The sequence below is a fragment of the Anolis sagrei genome, chromosome 4 (genome assembly GCF_037176765.1).
Source record: "Anolis sagrei isolate rAnoSag1 chromosome 4, rAnoSag1.mat, whole genome shotgun sequence".
NCBI lineage: Eukaryota > Metazoa > Chordata > Lepidosauria > Squamata > Dactyloidae > Anolis > Anolis sagrei.
This window is the reverse complement of record NC_090024.1, coordinates 61,986,392-62,009,031: the sequence shown is the minus strand read 5'-3', so window position 1 is coordinate 62,009,031 and position 22,640 is coordinate 61,986,392. Positions and strand designations below refer to the sequence as shown.

The 22,640-nt window shown below is 39.1% G+C and overlaps 1 protein-coding gene across 1 annotated transcript in view; it reads right to left on the bottom strand.

Moving 5' to 3' along the window:
• The window catches only part of EMILIN2 (elastin microfibril interfacer 2), a 49,148-nt gene that overhangs the window by 10,588 nt on the left and 15,920 nt on the right, over positions 1 to 22,640 (bottom strand). The window contains exons 3-4 of the mRNA XM_060775122.2: positions 12,420 to 12,595; positions 7,339 to 9,240 (exon numbers count right to left, since the gene is read on the bottom strand). Coding sequence (XP_060631105.2) covers positions 7,339 to 9,240; positions 12,420 to 12,595 — 2,078 coding nt within the window. The remainder of the gene's footprint in view (positions 1 to 7,338; positions 9,241 to 12,419; positions 12,596 to 22,640) is intronic.

Here is a 22,640-nt window from a genome sequence, read left to right as displayed (position 1 = left end):
CCAGGTATACAAAATCGGTATACAAACTAAACATTTACTGAAAATAAAATAGCATTTGCAAGGCTTGTTAAATAGGCTGATTTTCCTTTTTGTGGAGTACAGCTGAAGCATTTTCTGCAGAATCCATTGTAAACAATGCATGTTGTGGCTAACCAATTTGTGTAAAAGGGTGGTATTTGGAATTTTTTTAAAGTTGCCAATTTTTTCATGACTCCAACACTGAGCTAAGCAGACCTCATTTGGGGACAGGAACTACAATTTAAGAAGCAGTGCCTGAAAAAGTCCATGAACTGCTCCATCGTTTGTATGGCTTTGTATATCTATGGCCCCTTCTACACAGCAATATAACCCAGATTATCAAAGCAGACAACCCAAATTATCAAAGCAGATAATCCACATTATCTGCTTTGAACTGGATTATATGAGTCTACACCAGGGGTCCTCAAACATTTTAAACAGAGGGCCAGGTCACAGTCCCTCAAACTGTTGGAGGGCCGGATTATAATGTGAAAAAAAATGAATGAATTCCTATGCACACTGCACATATCTTATTTGTAGTGCAAAAACCACTTACAAACAATGCAATAATTAAAATGAAGAACAATTTTAACAAATATAAATTTATTAGTATTTCAATGAGAAATGTGGGCCTTCTTTTGGCTGATGAGATAGGATTGTTGTTGTTGTTGTTGTTGTGTGCTTTCAAGTCATAACAGACTTAGGTTGACCCTAAGCGAGGGCCAGGTAAATGACCTTGGAGGTCCGCATTCGGCCCCCAGGCCTTTGTTTGAGGACCCCTGGTCTACAAGGACATATAATCCAGGGATTTTTTTTTCATGTCAGGAGTGACTTAAGAAACTGCAAGTTGCTTCTGGTGTAAGAGAATTGGCTGTCTGCAGGGACGTTGCCCAGTTAATGCCCGGAAGCTTTACCATCCTGTAGGAGTCTTCTCTCATGTCCCCGCATGAGAAGCTGGAGCTGACAGGTGGGAGCTTGCCCCGCTCCCCAGATTCGAACTGCCGACTTTTTGGTGGCACAAAGGTTTAACCCATTGTGCCATTTGGGGGCTTTTATATAATCCAGTTGAAAGCAGATCATTCGGATTTTATATGGCAGTGTAGAAGGGGCCTATGTCATGTAGAGTTGGTGCAGTTGTTTCTCTCACTTGCTTTTCTTCCAACAAATTGGAGACTGGGGGCCCTTCCAGACATGACAAAAATCCATGAGGAAGTGGGTTAAAATACCCACTTTCTCTGGGATTTCTGTCCCCACTCCCAATCAAACTGTGCTTTCCCTTGAGGGATAGCTAGATGCCACCCCTCCTCCCCCCCCCCCCTCAAAAAATAGAGGTGCTTGCCGGGGAGGGTGGAGAACTCTGCAGAGTACTCTGGTAAGTTTCTTTTCGGGAGAAATGGGGGGCTGGAGGGGAGAGGTGGGCAGGTTCCCTCCTGCTCCTTTGGGCTCCAGGAGCCCAAAGAACTGAGATGGCTGTTGAGGCTGATCCCTGGGGCTGCTGAAGCTTAAGGTCCAGATCTTTCCATATTTTAATTAATCCAGAGCAAACTGGGAAAACCCAGTTTTCTCTTGATTAATTCGCTTTTACCTCAGACGTCATTTGGACATGTCCTGCATTTTGGGCCTGTCTGGAAGGGCTCTGAATTCACAAACAAGCTGGTTTGTTGAATGAGAACAGACCAGTATGGTAAATGCAGTGGAGTAAATACAATACAGTAGACCAGAACTGGGCATCGTGCTACCTTACACATGTTTAGGTTCTTGTAATGTTAGCCAGAATAGCCAGAGGGGGAAAAAGTGAATGTTTGGCGTTCTGATCTACAAAGATCTGGAGGGCTGACTGAATTCGAATTCTGTAACCAAGAAAGTTCAGAGGAACCAAATTCCATATTCTGTGCAGCCATGTCATTTTTTGAATGTAAGCTGGGGTTCCCATGCATTCCTGGATTCTTGCCTTGGGCAAATACATTCACAAATGCAACTATTCTTGCTAAAATCCTTATATGAAGAAAACAAGCCAGCAAGGAAATATGCAAAAGGAATAAAACGTTTCATTGTTCCAAACCAAAGTTCAAAAAATCATGCAGCAGATTGCCCATCCTGTAATGTCCAATATAGTTTGCCAAATAAAAAACAATAACAATGGATCTCTTTTTAAGAGGCCACAACTAACAATAAATTTAGACAATATTTTCAAGATGTAGTAACCAGCTACGGCATGAATAGGAAGCATGCAGTGCTCCAAATGTTGTTGAACTGCAACTCTCAGCATTGATCTCCATTGGCTATATGGAATACGGTTACTGAGAGCTGCAATTCAACAACGTAATTCATGGCAATTACTATTTCAGGCAGTGTCTGGGGAGCAAAGGCTTAAATCTGCATCCTATGATTATAGATTAAATTGGTTGTATCACCTATATTCTCACTAGAGAAATAAAGTTTTTTAAAAAGTCATAGCTGCTAGCTCCATCTTTAAAGACAACTGAGAAAGCCAAAAGACTTGTACTAATAACTATGCCTTAACTAAAACTCTGCAGTAATGGGTGATGTGGCCTTTGGGCCTTCAGTACGGAGTTGTTGTGTATCTTGGATTGCTGATTTAAAAGGTCTAAGGCAGAGTTTTCCAAACTGTGTGTTGTGGCATGTTAGTGTGTCAGCTGTAGTATGTAGGTGTGTTATGCGAATGTAACAATACACTTCTGAGTCTATGAGAAATAACCAATAAGTCATATGTTTAAAAAAATATAAATGAAAAATGTTCATGAGAAATATTGTGTTCCCATGCACTTTGTTATTACAATTTATGTAATATAAGGGGTTAGTTGAGCCTCCAATTTGCTGATAAAGCTTAATTCTGTGTCATTAAATGATAGGTAAAGGTTTCCCCTGACATTAAGTCTAGTCATGCCCGACTCTGGGAGTTGGTGTTCATCTCCATTTCTAAGCCGAAGAGCCAGAGTTGTCCATAGACACCTCCAAGGTCATGTGGCCAGCATGACTGTATGGAGCAACGTTACCTTCCCACATAAGCAGTACCTATTGATCTATTCCTGGGGTCCTCAAACTTTTTAAAGAGAGGGCCAGGTCACAGTCCCTCAAACTGTTGTAGGGCCGGATTATAATTTAAAGAGAAAAAAAAAGAAAGAATGAATTCCTATGTACACTACACATATCTTATTGGTAGTTCAGAAAACACTTAAAAACAATACAAGAATTAAAATGAAGAACAATTTAAAAAATATATAAACTTATTAGTATTTCAATGGGAAGTGTGGGCCTGCTTTTGGCTGATGAGATAGGATTGTTGTTGTTGTTGTGTTTTCAAGCCATTTCAGACTTAGGTTGACCCTGAGTGAGGGCTGGCTAAATGACCCTGGAGGGCCGTATCCAGCCCCCGGGCCATAGTTTGAGGACCCTTGATCTATTCACATTTGCATGTTTCCGAACTGCTAGATTGATAGAAGATGGGGCTAACACCACTTACTTATGGAAGATGATCTGCCAAGTACAAATAAAAGGAACCCTGCTCCTAGGATTTGAACAGCTGACCTTTCAATCAGCAAGTTCAGCAGCTCAGTGGTTTAACCTACTGTACCACTGGGGGCTTCAGCATAAATGAAATGATGCATGTCTCAAAAGTCTGTCACCAATATAAAATGGTTGGAAAGCTCTGGTCTAAGGAATGATCATAAAGGAGACACCTTACGTTAGACAAAGCACATGTTAATAACCCCAGTAACAAAATTAATCCCAGGTGTCATTCTGCTATAGCCAGTATATTCAGAGCAATCTTCTTACTGCCCTGTGTTGGATAGACTGTAAAAGAGGCATATGTCTCTACAGTCTGCAAAACAGCTGGAAGGCAAACAGTACTTAGATCATTGTTGCATTTGAAAATAGAATATCCCCAGGGCCCCATCTCTTCCAGCAGGGCTCATGATACTTTGTTTACAATTGCCAACTTAGAGGATGACACGGCAGGAGGCAAACCGCCAAATAACGTCATTCTCTGTTTCTTGGTCAGTTGCCAATCAAGGAAATGAATTTATCTACAAGCTTAAAGCTTAAGCTTAAATTCTTGACCCACCACCACTTTAACTTATGGGTGATGATCTGCCAAGTACAAATAAAAGGAACTAAAATCAAAATCTCATTTGCTTGTTTGTGTAGTAAATATAGTTTTCTTTGAAAGGAGAAATCCAGTTTTGGTAGAAAGTCAGGGTTGTAAATAAATAAATAAAGAAGAATGAAACCGTTGTGGTGAATAAAATTGGCTTAGAGCTAATGAATCACTGGTTGGATTAGTATAAACTGTTGAAGATTCATGACTTGTAATTGCAAAATTAAAACCCATTTCCCTAAATCAAAACACAAAATCTAATTAAAGCAATCACATAAGGAAAAATGGTTCTAGAGTCTGTAAATAAACATAATGCCTGAAGTGGACCCAGGGTTGAAAAAGGAGAAAAGAAGTGGAACATTTTAAAAGAAGCTGAAAAAAAAGGATGATAGAAGATAAAGCAGGACTGCCTATGATGAATCAGGACAGTCAGAGGGTATACGACAGTGCATCCAGAATTGGAATACTGTGCACAGTTATTGTCAGCTTCAAAAATATTACTGTAGGGCTAGAAAATCCTTTAGACAACTAAATGGAAACACGAGAAGAGATGGAATATAATACATGGTGTGTGGAAAGTAGATACATTACACTGGAAGCTAGGATCAATGAATGGTAGGAGATTCACGACAGATATGACTTTATCCCATTGGGGTGAGATGTAGTTAGCATCATGCAAGCGTGGCATTTAATCCTGTAGTGCTGCAAATCACTATATTCCATTATTAATGACTTAACACATGTTGTCTGAATTTGCTGGTTTCTCAGTAACTAACCATTTTTTCCTTATCCCACAAGCGAGTGTGTTGACTGCCCCCCCCCTGCCCTTTTACAAAAGCTTTGACATCACTAGGGATCGAACTCTCATGATATTGAGATTTGCTTTTTAAAAGGGATAAAAAAACAGAAAACCTTGCTATTAAAGGCAGAGAAAATTAAGGATAAAGTCCACAAAATGACTTCTTCACATAGATCACTACTGCTAGGATTTGCTATGACAGGGATGGGAGCCCCCAGTGGCGCAATGTGTTAAACCATTGTGCTGGCAGGATTGCTGACCAAAAGGTCAGTGGTTAGAATCCGGGGAGCGGGGTGAGCTCCTGTCTGTCAGCTACAGCTTCTGATGCAAGGACATGAAAAAAGCCTCCCATAGGATAGTAAAACATCTGGGCTTCCCCTGGACAACGTCCTTGCAGACGGCCAATTCTCTCACACCAGAAGCGACTTGCAGTTTCTCAAGTCACTCCTGACACACACAAAAAAGGATAAGGATGTCTACCAATGATAAGGATGTCTACCAGCTTTAAAAGGGGATTAAACCTATTCATGTAAGAGAAGTCAATGACTACTAGTTAAGATAGCATCATTTCCAGTATCAGAGGATGTCTGCCTTGGTACGTCCATTGCTAGGCACACATGTTAGGAGTGAGTGATTACACTTGCATCTTGCTTGCTTCTGCCACTTAATAGTGTTAGGAGAATGTGTGACCAGATGAGTATTTTGGCTTTTCTTATACAAAAAAAGATTCTTCTTATGTTCTTGCGCTCTTAGCAGTTTCGTGTTCCCCTCTTCATTGGCTTTCCATATATTACTAGAACAGCAGAGGAGATAATTCTGTATTTGTTGGATTTTACCCATCTCTAGCAACCTCTGTATGGAAAAATCATGAGCTTCAAAAGATTGCTGTCATTCTTTATCATTCCTTACATGGTTCTTATCATTCCTTACATGGTTTCCTCATGTCATACTGAACATGGGTTATTTTGTCACCTTATAAAGATGGTATAATTGGAACCTAGTGATATAGGCACCATTATTGTGTTGTGTGCCCCTGACAGGTATTATTCTGAGCATTTTAGCCTTGTAAGATGGCTGTCTTGCACTTTTGGGTTGTAAAAGCCTGGACAGGTACGAGACTGTTTTGTCCAGAAAAGAGATGGTCATTATGCATAGGCTTTGTCATTCGACTATTGCTGGAGGATATCCGTAATGTATCACATCCCATTGCTGTCCCTAAGCATAGCAAGTATCCTCTTGCCTTTAATGGAAGTGCTGAGAAAGTCAGGACCAAATAAGGATTTGGTCCATGGTTTATATGTATAGTCAACACAATAATACTAACGGATCCATCAACATACATTTGGACTGAGTCATTTAAAATGTCCTTGGCTCCATGCTCTTTAAAGAACAGACTGAAGCCAAATCTAGAATATTTTTGGCTGCAAACCAGCACACCTTTATCCGGTTTGAATTCTAACAGGGGCATATTACTTAACACAGTTTTGTTTTATTGTTCTTGTGATGTCCCACTAGAGTCTTACATTATATAAACAGAATACTACTGAGGCTAGATTGCACAAACTGAGGTGGCATCATTTAAGGCAGTGCTTCACAATCTCTAGTTCATCAGGTATTTTGAACTGCAACTCCCAGAATCCTTGAGCACTGCTCCTTATTGGCTAAGCCTTCTGGGAACTGAAGTAAATAATATCTGGGGGTGCTACTAATTTAATGGATCCAATATCCCTGCCCAAGCCTAGAAACTGGACAACTGGGAGATAGGACAGAGGTGGCAGTATTAGGAAGTTTTCTGAATATATTCCAATAGCAATTTTTGGCTTTTGAGGGCTGGGGAATGTAAAGCTGTGTCAAACTGTGCCTACTGTTCCACTGCCAAGAAAAAATCTCCTCAATAAGATATTTAATTACTTTTTTTTACAACTTTGGAAACAGTAGCAAGCTAGCAGAACACCCTGTTGATTTTTTAAATCATTATTGTTGTTGTTTGTTTATTTATTGAAATAATTAAAAATTTTAAAAACACAACAAATACAAAGCCCTGTGGATTTGAACCTTAAATCAAAAACTTCACAAATATATAAAATTCTAATTGATAAAAGTAATAGATATTTAAGCAGTGGTACCATCCTGTAAACAGTAAAACTTTACTAGATTTGGCTCAAAATTGAATTGTTTAAATATATAAGGTAATATTAAATAGCACAATTTGATACCTTTAAGTGTAATAAAAGAAGAAGAAAAAACAAGACTATTATGAAAGAAAAAAGTAGTAAGTGAAAACATAAAATAATTGTTTCCCCAATTAAAATTATGTTTTGAAATCTGTTTAGTTTAACACCATTATCACTGCATATTTTAAATTAAATGTTGACATATCAAAAGAGACAGAGTAACTTACATGAAGTATGAGTTCTCATCAAGTCATGAAGGTCAACAGCAAACCTGTGGATCTGGCTATGGAAGTGTTGGGTAGAATTCTTGAGAAGGAAAATATCATTAGAATGGACTGCTATGGTTTTGTTCATCTTATTGACACAGTTCCAAAGACTGGAGATATGTTTATTCAATCCTTCCTTTATTCTTTGAAGGCTGCTAGATACCGAATCTAATTTGTTGCAAGTTTTCTCAACATGGGACACTCTTCTCTCCATGTCTGTGATGCCTGGAAATCTATCCTTACATTTCTTCAGGTTATAAAACCCTTTCTCATTTAACTGTTCCATCTTCTCCTTCAGGTCATTACAACAGTCATCACTTTGATAAATAGTTTGATTGCCTACTGTTTTTTGTATTTCATCTATCTTTCTGAATACACCAAGTTGTGTCTTTTCACAAGTAGAATTGATACCCAGGAGCTGTTCTTTGCAGCTGTTCAGACCACCTTGAAGGGTTTTCACATCTCTGTCAACAACATTTAGACCATAACGAACTATTCGTAGGTCTTTCTGAAGTTTCTGAATATCACGTTGGCTGCCTTTAAATAAATTAAATTTATCATTTAGAGAGTTATTTAAAGATTTTAAGAGACCCTGATTGTTCTCTGTTTTTAGAAACAGAAAATCATATTTGCTGTTACAGTTTTCTATGTCTTCACGGAGGCCTTCCATATTCTGTGGTACAAACTGGCACTTCTGCTGACATCGATTTTCCACATCCTGTAGTTTTTTCTTTATGGCGGTGACCTCTAATGCAAGCTGCTCATTTCTGGATCCTGAACTGCTGTGTAAAATTGGTCCTTGACCAGTATATATTTCATCTGGATTTGTGTCATTAACAATATCGAGAAAAGTAGCACCAAGTCTATTTTCCAACGCCTGAAGTTTCTTGTCAAATAAGTCTTTTACTTCATCTACTTCAGTTGCTATAACACCACGAAGGGTTTCCTCAATGTAAAAACAGTGTTCTTCAGCATTTTTCTCTGTAACGTTAAGTCTTGCTTCCACTTCCTCCCATTTTGCATCAAAGCTGCCTTCTGAATATGGGCTGGAAATATGCTTTATTTCATTATCTATTCTGGCATTTAAAATTTGGTTTGCATCTGCAACTCTGTCAATCTTTTCATTCAAATGGTTTATCAGTTGTACAGATTCATCACTATTAATATTCTTACAACACAATGACTGGTTTGATGGCAATTCAATAAGACTCTGAAAATATTTTATTTCTTTTTTCAGTTCCTTTTCTTTTTCTCCAATAAGTTCTCTCAGTTCGGAGCAGCTGGCTTCATGATCATCACAGTGTTGCTGAAGATCATTCAGTTTGTACTCACAAGAATTTTTCAGATCTGCCATTTTCTTCTCAAATCCTTCTAACATTTCCTGTCTCAGGGCTTCAAACTTAGCATCTATATATGTTTGATAGAACTGGCTGCTAGGCATAGTTATGGTTGGGCCTTGAGCAGCTTCTTGGAGCTGTTTCAGTTGTCCTTCATAGACATTTACCTTCTCGTTCAGTTCTTCCAGCTTTTCATTTCTGGCCTTCAAATCATCTTTATCTTCAGCTTCTTCAGATTTCTCATTGTCTTTTCCAGATCCAGTTTGGTCTTTATTTCTAGACAGATGACTATTCTCTGTGTCACCTTCACCTGGATTGTCAGGCCCTGGGTGGTCATGAAGATTGTTTAGCCATGAGACAAGCATGCGACTTGCATCTTCTTGCACAGAAAGCTTCAGGTTTTCGTTCACACCTGTTAAGGAGGATTGAAGTTCTAGTACTGTCTGGGTAAGTCGAAACAATTCATCCTCAAGGAACTGAATTTTTTTATCCTGTGCATCCTGTTGTTCTTGTTTTGGATTAGAGTCTGTGGAAAGAAAAAAAAAGGGGGGGGGGGGAGAATTTGTAATCATTTCAATAATGTGAATAACATAACAACAATTTACAAATAGCACTATTAAATTATAAACAGATGGGAGTCCCAATAATTCTGGTTTCCCACACTCTGGGTCCTTCCAGATAGGGCCCATATCCCACGACCTGTCAGAGTTTTACCTGAGGCATCCAAACAATGCCTCAGGTAAAAGCAAAGTAATTGGAGACAAAGCAAGTAAACCCTTCTTTGTCCCAAATTACTTTGATGCTTCATTAGACCTGGGCCTTCCTGAAAGCCCATTTTCCTCCCAGGTTGTGAAGATTTAAACCTGCTCTGAAGCGGGTTAAATTTATGTCTGGAAGTGCCCGTTGTCTTATATGTTAAGTAAAACTTACCGGGTAACCATTATGCCTCTCTGCAGGCCTCCTGGAATATACTAATGATCTAGGAGGAGGTAGGGGGAATCACTCCTTGCCCCACCTCCTACTAGTATGTCATTGGTACATTCCAGAAGGCCTGCAGAGAGACCTAATGGCAACCCGGTAAGTCTTTATTTTTAAGGCTTGGTGTGAGGGGCGGGAGGAGTTGGGTGGGCTGATGCCATCCCAAAAGTTTGCTGGATGGCATGGAGACAACCAATGGGCAAAGCCCATATTTTCCCCCCAGGGTCTGGAGACTTAAACTGTTCTGAAGCGGGTTTAATTTATGTCTAGAAGTGACCTTTGTCTTATCTGGCCAGGAAAAGGAACAAACCAAAATTCTGTTTTATTTCAGCAAACTCCTAATTTCTTATTATGTGAAAACCATTAGCCATAGTTTAAAATAAATTAAACTGTAGTCAAATATTAAATACCGCAAGGCAGTAACTGTTGAGAGTCAGCGTCTGTCTCCTGTACCTACTACTAGTAGTAGAAGGAAACGTGGTTTAGAAGATGAGGAAGCTCAGCAACAGCTGAAACGTATTAGAGACTTGTTCTTAGAGACTACGGATGAGGAGGATTTTGAGGGTTTTACTCGCGAGGAAATGGAGCTAGAAGATTACCGCGGTGTAAAGCGAGTAGCAAGCAGCTCGGATAGTGATGTGGGATCTGTTGTTAAACGCCTTAGAGATGTAGCTGATTGTGAGGAGTTTGACAGCGAAGAGGAAGAGCTGGATTGGACTAAAGTTCAGGAAGTATTAGATGTGGTTAATGCTCCCACATCTAGCGATGAATTCCAGGGTTTTAATGACACTTGGGTTCCAGATAATACTTTGCAGGATGCAGCCCGAAGCACTGACTGGCAGCAATGACGAAGTCGGGATTCACCTGTGGAGGCAGACGCACCTGAAAGTAACTCCAGCGACTCGGATGAGATTTAAGGAGCAGTTTGGGAACAAACTAATCGCAGAGTTCAAAGTGTCGCGTTACCGTGTGCCTTGTGTTTAACTTCTGCCCTGAGCTCTTGTTTGCAGCTTCGTGGACTCCTGATCGTGTGACCAATCTTGCCGGACCTGGACTTGTGAGTCTTCCTTGCCTTGACCCTCGGACTGCCTGACTACGCCTCTGCTAATCCCCTGCTGACTTCGTTGGACCGCTCTTCATGCGGATTGCTGCTTGCTGTTTTGTTTGGCTTTGAAATGAACTGAGTTTTTACTGCTGAATTGAAGCTGTTTTGCCTGCGTTTAGACTTGTTTTCCTTTTGCCAGCAAGGACTGACTGGGACTTGGTTTGTTTACATTCTTGCTGACCACAAGCCTTTTGTGTTTATAGCTCTGACTTTAAGAGCCTCCTTTTTGTTGTGCTAATAGACATTAAAGACCTTTGTTTAACTCCTTCACTGCCGTTTTGCTTGCTGGTCCGTCTGGGTCTTGACAGTAACAATGCCTGGAATGCTTTGCTACCTGTTTTGCAGTTAATATAATTTTAGTTTTAAATCTTGATTCCTAATTTGCATTTTAAAACATGCCAGAAATATACTAAAGTGAACCTAAATGAAAGATTATCTATTTTAGCTTCAAGGAAAGAGAGAAGAGTGTATTACTTTGGCACTTTTTACAGAGTCTTGTCTGCTTGCACTCAAACCCATAAATTGCCAACCTGGGTGGCACTCCCCACCCCATGATTTGAAATGGTATCTAGATGTATTCGGTTAATGGGTAATTCATATCCTAAAATAAAGATAATAAAGATAATATAAATCCCATTTAGCCTACCTCCACTCTACTTCTGCAAAGCCATTTTCAAATGCAATTCTTATTAGGGGAGAAATTACAGTATTCTTAAATTACAAATGTACCTTATGTTATGCTTCAACTGTCCATCAACATATTCTCAAATAGTGCAAGTTAAACAGAAATTCCACGTGCCTGCCATTTCCATTTTTAAACTAATACTCTTCTATGATGGGACAGTTAGTACAACAGGTAACTAGGAGGAGGTCTTTATAACTTGCCTTCTCAGTGAGTGAATTACTTTTTATAATGGAATTCTTACATGAGAAACTAGAAATGTAGAGCTCAAGATGCAGAGGGGAAAGTCTGGTTTTCAGGCCATAGGATTTTTATTGAGAAAGTACAACATCTAGAGGGCCACATGTTCACCAGTCCGGTTTTAGAATGGAAACACTGTAAAGTTGTAATTTTTGGTGATATTTTCAGAGTATTAAACCCCAGTAATGGCCCAAGCTGTCATTTATAGTACAGGTAAGCACAGGGAACTGGGAACTTCAAGAGCATCTACACAAGTAAGTATTTAAATAATTATAGTGCTTAGATAGGCACTATTATACAATCGATCCTTCCTAACTATCCCTATCTTAACCCACTAGTACTAAATTCTGAAGGCGATAAATGAATATAGGCATTACTAAGCTCTCTGAATACAGAAAAGTATAAAAACACAGAAACAAGAGAGGAAAAGGTTGAGTATTCCTTATCTGAAGTGCATTGGGTTAGAAGTGTTTTGGACCCCCCCCCCACCCAGATTTTGGAACACCTATTATCTCCATATGCACACAAAATGACATGAAACAAAGTCTGTGTACGTCAAACCACCAGAAAGTAAAGGTCTCACTATTCCCATGGGAATAATTTTGGATTTTAGAGTAATCTGGATTTCAGAATTATGAATAAGGCATGCTCAACCAGTCCTAGGCACAGTCAAATACAATAAAATCAAAGTAAGGGTTACCCAAATTTCTCTTGCTATCATGCGGTGGTAAGTTTGCTGGGAAAACTACTGGTTTCGGCTTTTGTGGTACAGCTTCTTTGCAGTCTACCCCCATGTGTCCAGGGCAACATCTCCATTCTAATTCAGTGACTGTCTTGTACTTTATTACATATTTAGGCCTGAAACTTGTACGATATCTGCAATACATAAAAGTGGAAAGTAATGACAACCTTAGAATAACCAAATAGTTAAACAAACAAAATGTAAGCGGAATATTGCTGGAACAGGAAGTACTATCACAGTGGTTAAGAAATATCAATCCTTTAGCTACAATTGTTATGGATTTGTTCTTCAATTTGGAAGAAAAACTGCAATTTGCTTCTAAGTAAAATAAAGAACAGTACAACAGTATAATCACATTCTATCCAATTTTGGAAGCTAAGCAGGGTCAGCCCTGATTAGCCCTTGGATGGGAGATGCCAATGAATACCCGGTACTTCATGCTATATTTCAGAAGAAGGAACTAGCAAAACCATTTGAGCATTCCTTGCTTGATTGGAATAGTCGTAAATTAACAGGGTCACTTGAAGCAACATAATTTAGTCATTATTATTTCTTTATGACATTTCTACCCCGCCTTTCTCCACCCCGAAGGGACTCAAGAGAGCTTTCACATAGGCAACTACTCGATATCATAAGACTATGTACAATTAAGATAAACACTGAAATAGAATTATAAAATACATTTAAACCACTAAAAACATTTAAGGCAAAGTCTTCACAGTTAGTCATGTAATCCTCAAGCATAATCTGGGCCATTCCAATAGTCACTGCACATCATTCCATATCTATCTATTGCATGAGTTCTCCAAAGGCTTAGTCACAGAGCCACATTTTCACTCTTACGGAAGGTCAGACGGGAGGGGGCTGATCTAATATCCCTGGGAAGGGAATTCCACAGCCGAGGGGCCAACACTGAGAAGGCCCTGTCTCTTGTCTCCTTCAGTCGCACCTGCAAAGGAGGTGGGACAGAGAGCAGAGCCTCCCCAGACAATCTTAAACTCTAAAATGGTTCATCGCGGGAGGTCTGTTTGGACAGGTAAGCTGGGCCAGAACCATTTAGGGCTTTATAGGTTAAAGCCAGCACTTTGAATCACGAATGGAGAATGCAAACTTTAGTCACTCAGTAGGAGAGACCTATAGCTCCAGTAGTTCCAATCCAAAGAATTAAATCAACACTTTTATCCAGGTCTTTTCCTACTTGTATTATGTATGTACTGGGGACACAGTACTGACACATTGCAATGTTTCTGCTAAAATGGCAGCTTCCAGATTGAGAGTCAAAACTTAGGGTGCATCTACACTATAGAATTTGTGTTTCAATGCTATAGAATCATGGAGAATGTAGTTTTACAAGGTCATCAGCCTTCCCTGCCAAAGAGTGCAGGTGACTCAAATTCCTAGGATTCAACAGTATTCAGCCACGACAATTAAAGTGGTGTCCAATTGCATTACTTCAACAGTGTTGAATTAATCAAACCTTTATCAAAGCACCCTTTGTCAAAGCAAACTACTGAGCATCATGGCAGAAAAAAAATTAAAAACATAACTGTCTCACATCACAGGCCCCTGGTGGCACAACGGGTTAAACCACTGAGCTGCTGAACTTGCTGACCGAAAGGTTGGCAGTTCAAATCCAGGAGCGGGGTAGGCTCCCACTGTTAGGCCCAGCTTCTGCCAACCTAGCAGATTGAAAACATATAAATGAGAGTAGATCAATAGGTACTGCTTTGGCAGGAAGCTAACAACGCTCCATGCAGTCATGCTGGCCACATGACCTTGGAGATGTCTATGGATAATGCCAGCTCTTCAGGTTAGAAATGGAGATGAGCACCCCAACCCCTTAAGTCGGACACGACTAGACTTAATGTCAGGGGAAACCTTTACCTCACATCACATTTTATCTGTCTACTGTTAAATTGTCTCAAGAAAAGTTATGAGGTACATGATGCATATACTGTATCTACTCCACTTAAAGGAAATACATAAAAGTGATTAGTCTCAAAGAATTATGGAACAACAGAACAACAGTGACAAAAGCTTAACAAATGAGTGACGAGGATCTCTTTTCTGTGCTAAAAGAGATCGGATACTGAACCAGCAAGTATATTGGAAACAGAACATTTTTTTAAACTCAACAAAAGCCTTTGGCAAACCTTTTAGCAAAAAACAGGCCCGCCAGACACTGTGAGCTGGGCCAAACTCTGACTAAGGTTGTTACTCTGTTGCCTGCTCTGCTCTGTTAATAAAATATCTGGCTTAACTGGCTTAATTATCAATAAAAATATAATGTTTTAAAAATAAAAACAAGAACAAAAAAGATGTATAATGGTGTCCAGTCATACACAGTAATGTCAGGCACATTATATTTTTATTTCAATTATTGCCAAAACATCTGTCAAAGCCGTTATTTCTGGCCAAGTATTAAAGATGGGAAGACAATATGCAGAGTAAGCCTATAAATGTTCACTTCCAGTTGACCCACTGTATTCTTTATACATAATTTAATTGTTTGCTGAAAACCAGGAGAATGTATTTGTATTAACATAAACGTATGAAAAAATTCTGTAACAGAATATGGAAGACGGGGAAATTCTAACATCCTGGCCACCCATGATGTTCTTTCATCCCCATGTTCTTCTGCCTGTAATAGAAACCTACTCATTACTACACAAGCAATTTAGTTAGGATAGGTTTAAAAACTAACAGCTGTAGTTAAGTGGCAAATGAAATACCAGTTTGTTTGTTTTTTTAAACAAGAGGTTTTAAGTGATTTAGAGAGATATTATTACCGTAACATTTTTAAACCCTAAAAGTGACTTGGTAAGACTGATTTATACAGTGTATACATTTCTGCATGCTTACTTGAAGTACCTGGACTGAAACAATTGGGGAAAAGTCTGGAAAAGTCTTTTGGCAAAAACATTATCTGTTCAAATTTTCTATGACTAATTTGTTTTGCCAAATATATATTTTGAATATTGGAAATTTCAGTTTCAGCATTTTGAGATTATGTTGAGATTATTTCAGTAATGGATGATTGGTATTACTGGTAAACTACATTGTGCGGAAGAAGAGTGAGTTATCTTAATCAGATCTCTGCATTTGAATTACTAAAAGTTATTTACTGAACACTTGTTTTCAAATCAGTGCAAATATATAATTCAATGTATTGTGTCCATCTCAATTTCTAATGGTCTCACAAGTTCCAAATGGCAATGGCCCCATCTAGACAAGCCCAAAAAGCGAGACCTGCTTCGGTTGTACTGGAGGCATCTAAATGATGCCTCCGGTAAAACCAAATTAATTCGGAACAAACCAGAGTTTCCCTGGTTTGTTCCAAATTAATTAAACACCTGGTAAGATCCAAATATTATGGTAAGATCTGGATCTTACCAGGTATGGCCCTGTGTGGACTGGACCCAGGGACCACATCATGCAATTCCTGGGCCCAATCTACACAGCTTCTTGGTTGTGTGGATTGGGCACCTACCCCTTCCCCCGAAGAGGGCACCCACCCCCTCCTGCCAAATGTCACTATAAAAATAAAATAAAACTTGCCTGGCCACCATAATGCCCCTCCTCGCCCCTCCTGGCATGAGGAAATGATGTGCCAGGAGATGGGGAATCGAAGAGGGATTTTCCTCCTTGTCCCCCACTCCCCGCCACGTCATGTCCTCGTTCCAGGAGAGCATGAGGTGGAACATTATGGCAACCTGTGAGCTTTATTTTATTTTTATGGGGCTTTGGGGAGCTGCATGCCATCCTGACTGTAATCAGGATGGCATGTAGCCACCATCATCCAGGGAAAGCACAGGTTTTTTGGTGGGAGTGGGGATGGAAATCTGTGGCAAAACGGGTTCTTAAAACTGCTTTGGCTCAGATTTGTGGGCTGTCTGAAAGCACCCAATAAAATCATTTGAATTACAAATTCTAAACCATGCCCTTTTTGTCCTTTATTATTATTATTATTATTATTATTATTATTATATTATTATTATTATTATTATTATTATTATTTTAAAAAAGAAATCTCTATTCTACTGCTCTCATAAAACTATCATGGTATATATTTATTTAGGACTACTACTTTCAACTTTTTGTGTTCATTTTCAATGTTCAAAACAGTTATAATCAGGAACGAACTATAAATGAATAAATCAAACTGTAGATAGACACAAACAAGAGGTACATCTGGTTCTTGTAACTCCTAATTTGGAACTGAAAATCTCGTCTTCTCTTTCTGCTTTGTACGCAACACCAATTTAATGAGTCATCTCCAAGCTTCTGAGGTCTTTGTGAATCATTGTCTCAGAATGAGGACAATAGCCTCAGCATTGAAATATTGAATATGAATATGAATACATTGACTATAAAGTGAAGGGAAAAACTGATGCAGTCTTAAACATGATCTGATTCAACCTTAAGTGTCATGTTCCTTGCTACTCTTTTGATATTGATTACACTCATGAGATAAGGAACCTTTATAAACCTTTATATTTACATCTACCAATCTCAGTTGGTAGATGTAAATGCTTGTGAAAGTTTTATGAATTGTAAGGGACATTTTGGGGGACCTAGTGTCGATCCATACCCTTCCTCTCTGTAGACTGCTCTCCTTCACATTGCCCCATGGATTGTCCAGGACTACCATTCTTTCTGCAACATTAACTTTCTCCATTTTGCTGATAATCATGAAATTTCATTGCCATCTTCATCACAGTATGTAGGTCAAGATTAAATCTGAGAAGCAGCAATGCACAGACACACATTGCTTGCACATAGTCTATGAAGTAGAATAGAGAATGAACAGCTTCTGGGTGCTCACCGATTGTTCCTCTTCATCCTGGAAAGAAGTGACTAGTTGGCAGCCACAGTTTTCAGTCCTGGGCTCAATTCTTTTCAACATCTTTATTCATAACTTCAATGAAGTTTTAGAGGGCCTGCTTATCAAGTTTGCAGGTGACACCAAATTAGTAGGGATAGCTAAACTCCAGGAGACAGGACCACAATTCAAAACCATCCTAGCAGATTAGAGAGCTGAGTCAATACTAACAAAATGAATTTTAACAACGAGAAATGTAGGATAACTACACTTGGGCATAAACATAAAATTATTTATTATTTATTTACAGCATTTATATTCCGCCCTTCTCACCCCGCAGGGGACTCAGGGTGGATTACAATGTACACATATATGGCAAACATTCAATGCCAATTAGAGATACAACGTATATAGACATACACAGAGGCTATTTAACGTTTTCTGGCCACCAGGGGAGCTGTCGCTTTCATCGTCCATCTGCGACACTGATGAAGTACTTCTGCATTCCCCACATGCTTTGCTGGAGTGCTTTTTGGTGGAGTCTTTTTTATGGCCTCATAAATGAGTTAAATTAGCCTCCCCACACATAGGTGGTACCTAATTTTTCTACTTGACAGATGCAACTGTCTTTCGGGTTGCAAAGGTCGACAACAAGCTACACAATTGGTCGGACACTCACTCTGACCCAGGCTGGCTTTGAACTCATGACCTTCTGGTCAGAGTGATCTTAATGCAGCTGACACTCAGCCAGCTGCACCACAATCCTGGTGCACAGATACAGGATGGGCAACACCTGGCTCGAGAACAGTCAGTGTGAAAAATATCTTTGAGTCTTCATGGACAACAAGTTGAACATGAGCCAAGAGTATGATGCAGCAGCTCAAAAATCAATAAGATTTTGGGCTGCATCAAAAGGCATATAGTGTCTAATTCAAAGGAAGTAATGGTGCCCCTCTATTCTGATTTGGTCAGACCTCACCTGGAATGCTGTATCCAATTCTGGGCACCACAGTTTAAAAAAGATATTGACAAGTCTGGAGACCATGTCCTATGAGGAGTGGCTTCAAGAGTTGGGTCTGTTTAGCCTGCAGAAGAGAAGGTTGAGGAGACATGATAACTATGTTTAAATATATTTGAAATGATGTCATAAGGAAGAGGGAACAAGCTTGTTTTCTGCTGCCCTGAAAACTAGCACTCAGAGCAAATTACAGGAAAGGAGATTCCATCTGAACATTAGAAAGAACTTCCTGACTGTAAGAGCTACTCAGCAGTGGAAATCACTGTCTCAAAGTGTGGTGGAAGCTCCTTGGGGGGCTTTTAAACAGAGGTTGGATAGCCATATATCAGGGTGCTTTTCCTGCATGATAGGGGTTTGGACTAGATGTCCCATGTGGTCTCTTCCAACTCTATGATGCCATAATTCTATGTGCCCTTACTGCATTAATTTACAAAGTGTCATCATATGTGTGCGTATGTTTTCTGTATGCATGTACTTGTTATGCAAGATGTGTATTAGGGAGAGGAGTCAAAGATGGAAGGGAAGAGTTCCATAAGAGAAAGGGACAGTGCCAAACCAAATAGTACCAAAAGGGAACCATGACCATTGCACTGCCCAAGGTCTGCAAAATTTTTGAGCTATCTTTACTTGAATGAGCTTTACTGAATGACATATCCCCCTTTCTCCTTGAACTATGCAATGGAAGCTTGATTCAGTGAGTGATTCCATATTACTTAGATATTTGAAGAGCCAGATACAGTATTTTATACTATAATGTTTGAAAACACAATTTCCTCTATTTCTATTTATTACTTATGAATCAACAGTAGTTAAATTTCTTAAATTTTGAAATGGCTTTCTTCCAAATAACCTCCAGCCAGGAAATTATTAATAAGCATACAACACTACAAGTTAACATGTATACATGGTTATACACAGGGATGCATCTTAAATATTGCTTACAGGGGGAAAATAATTTAAAAGACTGGCTTTCATGTCTGTTGGGGATTTCCTAAATGTCAATTTGTTTTACAAACATCAATGAATTAATTAATTCATAGAAGTGTTTGAAACTGAAATAAAGACAACATGCATTTCTGCCAGAGAGAAAATATTTGCATTGAATGACTGAAAGTGCTTTCCTGAAATCCAAGTGCATTTCACTTAAATTTCCAATCAGATCAGTAGGACTAATATCATTTGACGTGAAGTGTATGAAGGTTAGGTTTCTCCTTGACACATGTCTAACTCTGGGGAGTGGTGCTCATCACCATTTCTAAGAATGGGCAGCATTGTCCGTAGACGCCTCCTAGGTCATGTGGCCGACATGACTGCATGGAGTGCTGTTACCTTCCTGTCAAAGCAGTACTTATTGATCTACTCACATTTTTACATGTTTTCGAACTGCTAGGTTGGCAGAAGCTGGGGCTAACAATGGGAGCTCACCCTGTCCTGCAGATTTGATCCACTGACCTTCCAGTCAGCAATTTCTGCAGCTTAGTAGTTTAACCCACTGCGCCACCGTGGCTCCTGATGTGTATGAATCAAACCTTTATTCAGAGTATTTGGTGCTAGCAAATGAATTTACTCCCGACTGACCTGCAGATCTTTTGTTCATGCTAAAATCATCAGGACTACCAGAAAAGTGGAACATCCCTGTGCCACATGGCCTCAAAAATCTAGAAAAACAGAACAAGAAATGATACTCTGTATCATTTCGTGTACTTTAAAGAACCTCCGATTACCCCTTCCACTCTCCTACTCGTATAGTGAAATCTATAGTTTTATTTGTAATACTAAACTCCAGTTTATATACATTCTCATTAATTAAATAAACCAGTAAAACAATCTGAAGCTTACAGTCAGTTTGTTTAGCAAATATCTTTAGAGTTTGTAATAATCCCACTTTCCTGTTTCAAATATAACCACTCGTCAGGGAGCAGAAAAAGTTCAGCCAGATAGTGATTTATTCTTCTTCTTGGCTGGGCTGTAGTAAAAAAGGAACGATGTAATGAGGCATTGTTTGCACACCTTTCCCCTTGTGCAGGTAGCACTCGACCATGGTCTAATGTTACAGGTAGATATTTTTGATATGGAGAGGTTGTAGAGTCACTAAGCAGCTTCTTGGCAGAGATGCCCATATATCCATCTCCAGAGGAACAAATCAAAACTATCTCTAAACAGGTAAGACCACAATGCATAATAGTTCCCTTTAAACTTGTATCTCATTTGTTTGACCACTCCTTCCTCCCAGGTATTTAGCAACATGAACAAGCAAGATCTTCCTCTCCAGTGCATGTTCTGTCAATTTTCAAAACAACTGAAGAAGTTCCACTTCCTAGGCCATGGGTCAAACTCATTTTCACTGAGGATCACATCAGCCTTATGGTTGCCTTCAAAGGGCTGATGAATCCATGGATGGAGAATCCATGAATGCAGAAGGCCAACTATATATAGAGAGAGACCAGTGCTCTTTAGTTTTTACTTGATTTGGGTCCCCTGGTATTATTGAATGACAACTCCCATCACTTTTGATTATCTGCCATATGGACTGGGGGTAATGGGAATGGCAACCAATAGCACTTGTGGCTCCAAGGTTGAGGAAAAGTTAAAGGACATTTAAATTCAGATATCATGTTCACAAGCCCTGTTTCAGAATTCAAACCCCACTATCTTGACTAAAGAGAACAAACCGCAGCCTTCCAGATGTTATTGTATCACAGCTCCCATCAGCTCCAGCCATAATGTCGAATGATGAGAAATACAGGAGTTGTAGTCCAGTATCTGGAAAGCCACATAAAATGACATGGTGGGCCAGATTTGGCTTGCAGGTCTTGAATCTGACACTTGTCCTAAAAGGACCTTCCTCTTGAGGTGTGGTCTGGCAACTTATCTTTATCTTCAAAGAAACACTACTAAGTACAATATTAATGAGAAGATGTGGAATGAAAGGCATAAATGTGTCACAGAAAAGAAGCAAGGTCTGGAATATGAATTGTGTATTATGTCCAGAGTGCATACATCATATAAAAAAGAAGAGATCGGGTTGATCTTCTGTTGTTCCACTCCACTTCAATTTAGCCTCAGCCAACATGGAGCTGCAATTTAGCAACGTATGAAGGGACATAGGTTCCAAGAGGTACAAGGATTGCAATCAGTGGAGTTCCTTCCCCATTTAATTAGAAATCCCATTTTATTGTACTATAGCATTCTTCCATTTTTCTTCTTTGAAGTTTTAATTTCATTTCAAAATAAAATGCCATATAAAAAGAAAGGATATCCAGTGCATGGTTTTAAATAAAGCATGATTTATTAGATTTAGCACTGTAGTCAAAACTGGCAATAATAATGTGTATTACTTGTGTCACAATTGTTCCTAAGTAATCTATACAAGCAGCCAAGTATTACATTTGCAGCATATTTGTGTACATGTCCTGTCAGAACAAGATGTATGTGGTTAGCCACTTAAGAAACACCACAAGGACAACAATTCTTTAACCCACAGTCTCCTGGTATAATTTCAAGCAGATTTTGGTACCATGATGAAAAATGATTATAATTTTCAAGAGCTGAAATTTGAGGATCTTCTTTGGTCTGTATATTAAAGAGGCAAATAACATGTTTTACTCACTCACCAAATACATACAAACATACTTTTCCTAAAAAGCATATTTCCTTTCTTCTCCAAAAGAAAGAAAAACTCAGAAGACATAGACTTCTAATTAGGAAGATCTTCCATAGCTATACTCAGGGCCCTTCCACACAGCCATATAACCCAGAATAGCAAGGCAGAAAATCCACATTATCTGCTTTGAACTGGGTTATCAGAGTCCACATTGCCATATAATCCAGTTCAATGTGGATTTTATACAGCTGCGTGGAAGGGGCCTCAGTTAGAAGTCTGAGCATCAACTGTATTCAGATGGAATTCATAAGGAATTTTTGGAGTTACTTCATAAGTCAGGAATGATGCATAAAATTAATAAATGCTATGCAAATCATATACAAGAAAGAGTGTATTGTTATGCTGTGTTTACAGACACATAGAGAGGCAATACAAGGTCAGAGACATACAGCCAAAGTTGTTCATCCCACCCAGCAGTTTGAGATCATTAAACAGACATGCCAAGAGGTGAAGTGAATGTCTTTTATTTTTTATGCAAGTCCCTCAATTGCACACCCCATGGAGTCAAACATCTGGAGCCTGTATTGAAAAACCTCTCTCTAAAATCATACGGTAGCCATTGTTCCATATTCAACAATCTCAACTCTCAATCTATTTTAACACATTTCTGACTACTTAAAAACATTAATGAAAGCTCAATGTTTCTGCTTGAGTTGGATATACCCATATTCTTAC